Below are 12,160 nucleotides of genomic sequence, written 5' to 3' on the forward strand. Positions count from 1 at the left end.
TCACTCCATAAATCACTTCTGTCTCTAACATTTTAAGCATGACCAGAGATGAAAAACAAACACAAAAGACAAATAAGTCAGGAACTCCATCGTGCCAGCGAAGTTACACTTGTGTGGAAAGTGGCTTCTTCATCCTTCCACTCTCCATCTGCTGAGCTACAGTTTTTATACGGAATGCCTTCATTGAGCTGAGGAGAGGCAATGTCAATTTAGAGGCTAATTTTGCTCTCTGGGGAAAGAGGAGCCTGAGGATGTCTGGACCAAACCTGGCCCATGAGCTCCAGTCCATGTAAAACAAGATATTTCAAAGGGATTCTTCTGTAGCTATAGAAACCACTCTACAATTTTGGCCTTTCATATAAGCTATGGTGAGACCATAGATCTTTTTCAGGTCTTAGACTTCAAAGAATCACAGAGGATTTAGAGAATTTTTAAAGTTTTTTTTTTTCTTTTCTTGCATTGAACTTTATTTGCTTCATTATGAACAGACTTGAAAATATAGTAAAGAAAATTAATCCCCTAATCCTTACAAAGCACAGGGACCATTGTTAATTTTTGGACTTTTAATTTTTGGCACATTTCCCTCTAGTCTTTTTTTCAGGCATTTTTATTTTTATTTTTTAATTTTTTTAATTAATTTTTTTTTTAATTTAGTGACTCATTAGTTACATATAGCACCCAGTGCTCATCATAACAAGTTCCCTCTTTAATACCCATAACCCATTTATACCATCCACCACCCACCTCCCTCCATTAACCCTCAGTTTGTTTTCTATCATTAAGAGTCTCTTATGTAAGGGTGCCTGGGTGGCTCAGTTGGTTAAGCATCCAACTTTGGCTCAGGTCATGATCTCACAGTTGCTGAGTTTGAGCCCTGCATCAGGCTCTGTGCCGACAGCTCAAGCTGGAGTCTACTTCAGATTCTGTGTCTCCCTCTCTCTCTCTGCCCCTCCCCCGCTCACGCCCTCCCTCTCTCTCTATCAAAAATAAACATTAAAAAGAATTTATAAAAAAAATTACAAGAGTTTCTTATGTTTTGCTTCCCACTCTCTCTCTTTTTTCCTTTCCATATGTTCATCTGTTTTTCTTCTTTAATTCCACATATGAATGAAATCATATAGGATTTGTCTTTCTGTGACTGATTTATTTTTGTTAGCATAATACTGTCGAGCTCCCTCCACGTCTTTGGAAATTGCAAGATTTCACTTTTTTTTTTTTTAATGTTTGTTTATTTATTTTGAGAGAAAGAGTGCAAGCATGAGAGGGACACAGAGAGAGAGAGAATCCCAAGCAGGCTCCGTGCTCAGTGCAGAGCTACATGTGGGGCTCCATTTCATGAATGTGAGATCACAACTATGATATCACAACCTGAGCAGAAATCAAGAGTTGGAGGTTCAACCAGTTGAGCCACTCAGGTGCCCCATGATTTCATTCTTTTTGATGGCAGAGTAATATCCCATTGTGTGTGTATGTGTGTGTGTGTGTATGTATATATGTATGTATGTGTGTATATATCATATCTCCTTTATCCATTCATCAGTCTGTGGACATTTGGGCTCTCTCCACATTTTGACTATTGTTGATAATGCTGCTATAAACATTGGAGCACATGTACACTATGAATCTATATTTTTTTTATCCTTTGGGTAAATACCTAGTAGTGCAATTGCTGGATCATAGGGCAGTTCTATTTTTGACTTTTTGAGGAACCTCCATACTATTTTCCACAGTGACTGCATCAATTTGCATTCCCACTAATACTGTAAGAGGGTTGCTGTTACTCCACATCCTCGCCAACATCTGTTGTTTCCTGTGTTGTTAATTTTAGCTATTCTGACAGGAGTGAGGTGGTGTCTCATTGTGGTTGTGATTTGTATTTCCCTGATGATGAGTGATGTTGAGCATCTTTTCATGTGTCTGTTAGCCATCTGGATGTCTTCTTTGGAAAAATGTCTATTCATGTTTTCTCCCTATTTCTTAACTGGATTATTTATTTTTCAGGGTGTTGAATTTGGTAAGTACTTTATAGATACTAACCCTTTATCTGATATGTCACTTGCAAATATATTCTCCCATTCTGTAGACTGCCTTTCAGTTTTGTTGGCTGAAATAGTTCATCTTTGCTTGTTTCCCTTGCCTCTAGCAACATGTCTCATAAGAAGTTGCTATGGCCTAGGTCAGAAAGGTTTCTGCCTATGTTCTCCTGTAGAATGTTGATGGTTTCCTGTCTCACATTAGGTCTTTCATCCATGGCGAATTTATTTTTGTGTTTTGGGTAAGAAAGTGGTCCAGTTTCTTTCTTCTGCATGTTGTCATCCAGTTTTCCCAAAACCATTTGTTGAAGAGGCTGTCTTTTTTTCCATTGGATATTCTTTCCTGCTTTGTCAAAGATGAATTGACCATATAGTTGGGGGTCCATTTCTGGGTTTCCTATTCTGTTCCACTGATCTATGTGTCTGTTTTTGTGCCAGTACCATATTGTCTTGAGGACAAATGTCTTGAGGACAAGCTTTGCATTAAAGCTTGAAGTCTGGAGTCGTGATGCCCCCAGTTTTGCTGTTCTTTCTCAGGATTGCTTTGGCTATTTGGGGTCTTTTGTGGTTCCATACAAATTTTAGAATCGTTTGTTCTAGCTCTGTGAAAAATGCTGGTGGTATTTTGATAGGGATTGCATTGAATGTATACATTGCTTTGGGTAGTATGGGCATTTTAACAATGTTTGTTCTTCCAATTCATGAGTCTGGAATGTTTTTTCCATTTCTTGTGTCTTTTTCAGTTTCTTTCATAAGTGTTCTATAGTTTTCAGAGTACAGTTCATTTGCCTCTTTGGTTAGGTTTATTCATATGTATCTTATTGTTTTGGGTGCAGTTGCAAATGGGATCAATTCCTTTATTTCTTTTTCTGCTGCTTTATTACTGGTGTATAGAAATGCAACAGATTTCTATATGTTGACTTTATATCCTGTGACTTTACTGAATTCATGTATTAGTTCTAACAATTTTATAACTTTTGGGTTTCCTACATAGAGTATAATGTTCTCTGCAAATAGAGAAGAAGTTTAACGTCTTCCTTGCCAATTGGATGCCTTTTAGTTCTTTTTGTTGTCTGATTGCTGAGGCTAAGACTTTCAGTACCATATTAAATAGTAATGGTGAGAGTAGATAGATATCCTTGTCTTATTCCTGACCATAGAGAAATGGTTCTCAGTTTTTCACCATTGAGGATGATATTAGCTGTGGATCTTTCATATATGCCCTTTATGATGTTGAGGCATGTTCCATCTATCCCTACTTTGTTGAAGGTTTTTATCAAGAATGGATGCTATATTTTGTCAAATGATTTTTCTGGATCTGTTGATAGGATCATATGGTTCTTGCCCTTTCTTTTATTACTGTGGTGTATAACATTGATTGATTTGTGAATATTGACCAGCCCTTCAGTCTAGAAATAAATCTCACTTGATAATGGTGAATAATTCTTTTAATACTGTTGAATTTGATTTGCTAGCATCTTGTTGAGAAATTTTACATCCAGGTTCATCAGGAATATTGGCCTGTAATTCTCCTTTTTAGTGGGGTCTTTGTCTGGTTTTGGAATCAAGATAATGATGACCTTGTAAAACGACTTTGGAAGTTTTCCTCTCATTTCTAGTTTTTGGAACAGTTTGAGAAGACTTTTGTTTGTTGGGAGATTTTTGATTACTGATGCAAATTCTTTGCTGGTTATGGATTTGTTCAAATTTTCTAGTTTTTCCTGTTTCAGTTTTGGTAGTTTTTATGTTTCTAGGAATTTGTCCATTTTTCTCCAAATTGCCCAGTTTGATGGCATATAATTTTTCATAAGGCTTTATTATAATTGTTTGTATTTCTGTGGTATTGATTGTGATCTCTCCCTTTTCATTTGCGATTTTATTTTCTGGGTCCTTTCTCCTTTCTTTTTGTTAAGTCTGGCTAAGGGTTTATCAATTTTATTAATTCTCTTGAAGAACCAGCTCTTGGTTTTACTGATCTGTTCTGCTGTTTTTGTTTGTTTGTTTGTTTGTTTCTTTATCACTTATTTCTCCTCTAATCTTTATCATGTCCCTTCTTTCATGGGCTTTAGACTTTATTTATTGTTCCTCTTCTAGCTTGTATATTTGAGACTTTTATTTCTTCTTTAGATAGGCCTGTATTGCAATATGCTTCCTTATTAGGACTCCCTTTTCTGCATCCCAAAGGTTTTGAACTGTCATGTTTTCATTTTCATTTGCTTCCATATGCTTCTTACTTTCATTTTTAATTTCCTGGTCAACCCACTCATTCTTTAGTAGGATGTTCTTTAACTTTCATGTATTTGTGGTCTTTCCATAATTTTTCATGGGGTTAACTTCAAGCTTCATGGCATTGTTGTTATAAAATATTCATGGTATGATTTCAATCTTTTTGTAGTTGAGGGGTGATTTGTGCCCCAGTAAATTATCCATTCTCTAAATGTTCCATGTGCTTTCAAAAAGAATGGGTATTCTGCTGCTTTAATATGTTTAAAAACATTGATTTCATCACAGCCATTTGTTCTGAATGTCCAGACCCTTCTTACTGCTTTTTGACTTACCCTTTCTCTTTATATCACATGGTAATTTGATATTATCTATTCATGTTCAGGAATGGTGGTCAGTTTTACCAGAAATAATAGCTAATATAGCTTCCCTTATCATGTTTCCAGAATCCTACTGAGATTCCTCTTGTGTAGCTTCCTGTGAGCAAGTCTGTTGCCTGTAATGTTTTGTAGCAGTGGAGTGGAGAAAGGGGACGCTTTCTGGAAGAAGATGGATGCATCTAAACCAAAAACAAGTTTGTTTGTTTTGTACCTAAACATAGATAGGTATATTGGGGCTTTCTAAGAGCAAGGTGGTTGGCCTTGAGGTACTTTAAGATCAAAACTGTAAATTCAATTATTGTGTTGCCTGCGCAAAGTAAAGGTCTCAAGAGAACATGTTTTTAGTCTGTAGCTCCATATATGGCCCTGGAAACCATAATGATTACTTTTTATGACTGATTTCCAATTGATTCAGTATGAGCCTGAGCTGGTGAAGTCCTTTTTTAAAAATCTTTTTTTTTTTTTTTTATTTAAAAGTAATCCGTGCACCCAGTGTGGGACTCAAACCCACAACACCAAGATCAAGAGGTTCATGCTTTACCAACTGAGCAGCCAAGTGCCCCAGTGAAGTCTTAAAAGTGGTTTCATGTAGTTAGATGTTTTTTTAAGTAATTAGAAATGTAGAGACTGGCCAAGAGTGTTGTAATAGTTTCCTATGGCTGCCTCAACTAATGAACACAAACTCAGAAGCTTAAAACTATAGAACTCACAATTCTGGACAATAGAAGTCTCAAATTAAGGTGTTTGTAAGGTTGGTTCCCTCTGGAATTTCTGAGGGACAATCTGTTCCATGTTCCTTTCTCAGTTTCTGGTGATTACCAGCAACTGTTGACACTTTGGCTTATACATACATTATTTCTATCTCTGCCTCTATCTTCATATGGTGTTCTTCCCCAATTGTTCGTAGGTCTCTGGCCATATTTCTTTCTTCTTATAAATACACCAGTCATATTGGATTAGAGTGCACCCTAATACAGTATGACCTCATTTACCTTGATTTTATCTGCAAAGACCTTATTTCCAAATAAGGTTACAGTCACAGTTTCCAAATGGACACTATTTCTGGTGAAACACTGTTCAACCCAGTAGAAGTGTCTGGGGATTATTTTCACTGCTGTACTAAGCTGTTTCCCCATCTCCCATGTATTCAGTGGCCAGAAGTTAGCTGGACACTCCTAGCTTTTTCTCATTGATATTTAACATATGAAGAGCACCAGTTCAATGAGTCCTTCATTTCACTCATGACAGTTTAATCAAACAGAACCTGAGGAAAGCCTGGTGCAGAGAATTGTGTAGTTCACAAATTGAATCTTAATCTGTCCTTCTACAGACTATCCCAGACTCCACCTTGTTTCTATGTCCTGTTACTCTGACATGGGAGAGGGAGGCTATAGAGGCTTAATTTACTTTGGTTGAATGCTTGGCATGCATACCACAGACTCTGATGTAATTTGCTTGATGTGATACAGTTTTTTAAGTTTTATCCACCTTTGGTACTTTCTCTTGTTTTCCTGCATTTAAAGATATTTTATTATTTTTCTTCTTCTTCTTGTATTTCTTTGTCATATTGATAAGACTTTATGCAGCAGGAAAATACATTCTTAGGTTTAATTTGCCATCTTCATAAATGTTGAAAACAGTCTCTTGAATCTTTTCCAGGATTTCCAATCTTGTGCCTGAACTTAGCAGACATCTAGGAAGTATATTTAAATGCATTAGTATTTATAGATACTAAATATGTTTAAGTCAGTGATGGAGAGTTTGAGAGAATGAAAAACCTTTCTTGTATCTCTGAAACCACATGGTATTCCAAATAGGTGGGATTAAAGCCGATGGAGAGGAGACTAGATGGAAATATAAATATATATTGAGCACTGTGAAGTAGCAAGGAATACAGAGGGTTATTCAAAGCCATGTAGTTCCCACAACTCTATGACACCAGAATTACTCCTCTTCTATAAATAAGGAAGCAGAGTTACTTGGGTGAAGTAATCTGTTTACAAGTTAGATAGCTACTAAGTGATAAAAACCAAGATTCAAACTCAGGTCTTTCCAAATCAAAGTCTGTATTCTTCCAATTATATCTTCTTATTATTAATGTGTGGTAATGTCAGTACTTCCAGGACCAAGAAATTTCATTGTCTCTTTTTCACTCTTGGAAAATATTGCTCCTTTTATCAATTATTTTTGCAGACCTACCAACCCTGACTTTAAAACTCAGCAATTCTCTTGAGTCCAATACTCTCTAAGACCCAGATGGTAAAATTAAGGCAGAGGAAACCTGACCATGTGACATGCAATGAGGACACTGAGAATTTCTATGCTCATCCTTCTCAAGGTAGACCTTATCCATCAACTTGCCTACAATTCCCAACCATACTGCCTTCCTTTTTTAGGCAAATATTTGTTGAGGGCTTAATATGTTCCAGAAATTGTTTTGCGCAGACTCTGGAAATTTTACGGAAATATATGTGTCATATGAAGAAGTAGTCATTCCACTCTTTAGGAAATGTGAGATACCCTTTTTGGTAATCTCAGTGGCAACATTTGGTGTCCCTGGGTCCTTGACCCACTTTCACAGTGCTGAGAAAAAAAAGTGGTACGGGGATGAAAATAGGAAGGTGAGAAGAACTTAAGGAGAATAATGAAAAAAAGATATACCTTGTCCACTTGAGCTTGAAGCTGGTGACTCTCAATCAAGTGAGGGAGTTTGTTAGCAATTTCCATCCAAGGTCTATAATGATCTGGAAGTTCTTTCTGCATTCAAAATATAAACATCTCAGTATTTCTGACCTCTTTGGGAAGCAGCATCAAGGCAGTAGCTTCTTTCAAATTTCAGTCTTAAAGTAGAATTCAGGTCAGTTCAGTTGAACAAATATTGAGAATTCACGCCATGCTGAGACTTATGCTAAGCACTGTACACTCACAGATGACTGAAATACAATCCTTGGGCTTAAAGAGCATATGGTCTACTAAGGCAGAAAAAAGTGTAGTCAGATATATCTGTGTATATGCAGTGTAATATGTTCGGTTACTGATATGTGTATAAGCTTAATAAATTGCAAAGAAGAGCGAGTTGTTAATTCTGTCAGTGGTTGTAGGATATTAAAGGGAAGTATTCGTAGAAATATGAGAATTGGGACTAGTATTAGAGTCTGAAAGTGACTTTGGTATGTGACAATTTGAAAATGGGAAGGCAGTAAAAAAGAAGAGATAGTGGATAAATAGAGATAACTCCTTCTTGGGACTACAGATGATTCAGTGTTACTGGAATATAAAGCTCAACAGAAAAGGTGATAGCAGATGAGACTAGAAAATCATATCAAATGTGCTTTCAATAAAGTACATAAGAACTTTCTTTTCATGTTGTGGGTGGCATGGTTTGATTTGAATTTTGTTTATAAGATTTGTTTATAAGATTTGAAAGTCAGACTAGGAAGGCTTTGAAATACTAGTTGAGGACTAAATTTAGTTAATGGCAACGAATTTAGAAAAGAAAAGGCATGTATTCAAGAAATATTTGGAAAGTAAAATTAAAATGATGAGATGATCAAATTTAGAGATGGAGGCTAAAGGCATGATGACTTTTAGTCCAATAACATTGCCTGTGTTGGACCCATGGTTTAGCCAAGTAGAACATAGGCTGAATTTCAGCAATCCTAGCTCCATCCCAGGAAATGGCACACTGTACCTGTTACTGTAAGTAAATTTTCATTGGAATACAGCCACATTCATGTGTTTACATGTTGTCTATGGCGCTTTCACATTACAGCAGCAGAATCGGGTAGTTGCAACAGAAAAACCATATGCTATTCAAAACTCAAAGTATTTACTATATACAACTCCTGAATATTTTTTACAGAAAAATATTTGCCAACTCCTGAATCCATCCCTATGGTCAGGTCTGGGCCTACATTTTCAGTGTATAAACTGTACAACTGAATGTTGTGTTTCTGGGTTAAGAAGGAAGAGGTCATAAGGATGATTGACATGTTTATGAAATAGGTAACTGAATGAATTGAAGGGAACACAAACTGAAACAAAAATGCAAGGGAATGTCAAGGAGAGGACCCAAAAATAGTGAATTTATTTTTTGATATATACAGCCTAAAATGTCTGTGGAATGTCAAGATATGGCCACATATCGGGCAGGCGCATTTACACTTGAAGTTCAGGAAAAAATTATTAGAAATACATAGTTAGGAAGCATAATTGCAGTAAAAACTTCACATTACTTCAAACCACAAAAGTGTGTAAAGTTATTTGGGAGAAGTTGCAAAGTGAAATGAAAAGACTGAGATCAGCACACGCGAATTTTGACAAGGCAGGTAGAGGAACTGAATCCAGTAATACAGGTCAACAAGAGATTCAATGAGTCAGAAGGGAATCACCCTACAGGATTCAAGACGTCAGATTTCAGATAAAAAAGGAATCATCAGAAGGTCAAATGTATCATTTCTGAAAGGGCCAAGATGGCGGAGCAGCATGAAAGTTTTTTTTGCCTCTCTAGTCCCTGAAATGCAGCTAGATTAACACCAAACCATCTTACACACCTAGAAAACTTGATTTGAGGATTAACACAACAATATGCACAACTTAAACCAAAGACCCTGACAGGTACGCAGCATGGAGAGATGAACTTAGGGAGTGACAAGTCTCACATGGTAGGGAGCTGTTTTTGCTTGCAGAGAGAGGATGGACATGGGGGGAGAGTACAGTAAAAGCACCCCTCCCCAAAGCAACTGGAGAGAAAGAGGAAATAGCCACAAAGGACTGAACAGAAAAGGGAGAAAGGAGAAATGAGAGGGTTTAAATCCCATTAAGACTCTATAAACAGGGAGAGAACAGAGTCTGAAACTCTGCAGCTCAATACCTGGAGGAGCTCTGCTGGGGAGGGCTAATCCCCAGGAGCAGAAAGTGAGGTCTGAGGGGTCCTCGGGTCACATGGGAAGAGATGGTTCTCATTTTGGGAGGACATTTGGTAGAGACTGTACAGCTTCACCACAGGCAAAGGTCCTAGTGGACCCAGAGAACAACCACATTCAATGGTGTTGGAATAAGGATGTTAAGGGTGAAGCCTGATGCCAGATGTGTGTTGTGATTTACCATAATCCCTGAAATGCTACTGCTACATAATTGTGCCAACATTTTCTGGGGCAGGCTGGCACCCAGCCACAGTCTCTGGGCATATACAGCATCATGGTCACATGAATGTTCCATTGCTCTGCAAGACCCTCCTCCAGAGGGTCTGAGAGGGTCAAAGCTACAGGGCCTTCAGAAGTGAGGGATTTGGAAACACAGCCCCATCTGAGATAAAATTTGGGAAGGAGGTGCTGCCTGGAAGGCTGATGGTTTGGTTGTGGACAGTGTAGAAGCAAGGAGTGGACTGAAGACAGAGAAAAGTAGGGGTGCTTGATTGTCCTATGGGGAGAGCACAGAGTCTGAAACTAGGGACTGGGTAGCTGGGTGACACCATTTTCTCCCCTGCTGCACACACTCTTACATGCCTACACACACCACAACCATCAACCCCAGTAAACTAAGCAGCACTATCTAGTGGAGAATGGAGCTGTTACAGCAAAACCTGCCCAACTGGGCCAACCACACTCTTGAGGAACACCACAGGTCTCTCTGCCAGCTTAGTTTGCGGACTGTAAAGTGCTTCATAGTTTGACTTCCAGGGGAAACTAGAGGTAATTTCCATCGTATTTCATTCTGTTCACTGACCCATTTATTTAATTTTTTTTTCTTTTTCTTTTATTCGTGAATACAGAAAGAGAAAAAAATATTTTATTTTCCAGTTTTATAAAAAAGATTTTCTTTAATTTTCTTATACTATATTTTTTGTAAATTTTTTAAATTCTATTTTACTTTCATCATTTCATTTTATTCTATTTTATTGTGTTCATTTTTTTAATTTTCAAATGTTTTCTTTTTTTCTTTTCTCTATTTTCCCTTTTTTTCTCTATTGTACAAAGTTTCTTTCAACAACCAGACCAAAACATAGGATATAGCATCCTTTATTTGATTTTTTTGTGTTGTTTTCATTTTTTAATTTTAATTTTGTTAATTTTATTAATTCCTTTTCTTCCTTCAAAATAATGAAACGAAGGAATTCACCCCAAAAGAAAGAACAGGAAGAAATGACAGCCAGGGACTTAATCAACACAGATACAAGCAAGATGTCTGAACCAGAATTTGGAATCATGACAATAATAATACTAGCTGGGGCTGGAAAATGCATAGAATCCCTTTCTGTGGAGATAATAAACATAAAATCTAGTAAGGATGAATTTAAAAATGTTATAACTGAGATGTAATCTTGAATGGATGCCACGGTGGCAAGGATGGATGAAGCAGAGCAGTGAACCAGTGATATAGAGGACAAACTTATGTAGAATAATGAAGCAGAAAAAAAGAGGGAGACTAAGGCAAAAGAGAACTATACAAGAATTAGAGAACTCAGTGACTCATTAAAAATGAATAACATGAGAATCATAGGGGTCCCAGAAGATGAAGAGAGAGAAAAGGGGGTAGAAGGTTTATGTGAGCAAATCCTAGCAGAAAACTTTCCTAACCTGGGGAAAGACACAGACATCAAAATCCAGGAAGCACAGATAACTCCCGTTAAATTCAACAAAGACTGACCATCAACAAGGCATATCATGGCTAAATTCACAAAATACTCAGGCAAAGAAAGAATCATGAAAGCAGCAAGGGAAAAAAGTCCTTAACCTACAAAGGAAGACAGATCAGGTTTACATCAGACCTGTCCGCAGAAACTTGGCAGGCCAGAAAGGAGTGGCAGGATATTTCAATATGCTGAATCAGAAAAATATGCATCCAAGAATTCTTTATCCAGCAAGGCTGTCATTCAAAATATAAGAAGAGATAAAAGGATTTCCAGGCAAACAAAAATTAAAGGAGTTCGTGATCACTAAACCCACCCTGCTAGAAATTTTAAGGGGCACTCTCTAAGGGAAAAAAAAAGATGAAAAAAAAAATCAAAAAAGACCAAAAACAACGAAGACTAGAAAGGAACAGAGAATACCACCAAAAACTCCAACTCTACAGACAAAATGATGGCAACAAATTCATATCTTTCAGTACTCACTCCAAATATCAATGGACTAAACGTTCTAATCAAAAGACATAGAGTAACAGAATGGATAAGAAAAGAGGATCCATTTATATGCTGTTTACAAGAGATCCATTTTACACCTTAAAATACCTTCAGATTGAAAGTAAGGGGATGGAGAACCATCTATCACACTAATAGTCACTAAAAGGAAGCCAAAACAGTCATACTTATATCAGACAATCTAGGATTTACTTTTTTTTTTTTTAATGTTTTATTTATTCTTGAGAGAGAGAGAGCGCGCATGAACAGGGGAGGGACAGAGCAAGAGAGGGAGACACAGAATCAGAAGCAGGTTCCAGGCTCTGAGCTGTCAACACAGAGGCCAAGGCAGGGCTCAAACTCACAAATCACGAGATCATGACCTGAGCCAAAGTCGGATGCCT

At 37.2% G+C, this 12,160-nt stretch overlaps 1 protein-coding gene across 1 annotated transcript in view; it reads right to left on the reverse strand.

Moving 5' to 3' along the window:
• The window catches only part of IDO2 (indoleamine 2,3-dioxygenase 2), a 63,099-nt gene that overhangs the window by 26,439 nt on the left and 24,500 nt on the right, over positions 1–12,160 (reverse strand). Inside the window, exons 2-3 of the mRNA XM_086702943.1 lie at positions 7,298–7,393; positions 6,275–6,329 (exon numbers count right to left, since the gene is read on the reverse strand). Coding sequence (XP_086559069.1) covers positions 6,275–6,329; positions 7,298–7,393 — 151 coding nt within the window. The remainder of the gene's footprint in view (positions 1–6,274; positions 6,330–7,297; positions 7,394–12,160) is intronic.

This window comes from Puma concolor, chromosome B1 (assembly GCF_028749965.1).
Source record: "Puma concolor isolate L17-30 chromosome B1, mPumCon1.1.hap2, whole genome shotgun sequence".
Taxonomy (NCBI): domain Eukaryota; kingdom Metazoa; phylum Chordata; class Mammalia; order Carnivora; family Felidae; genus Puma; species Puma concolor.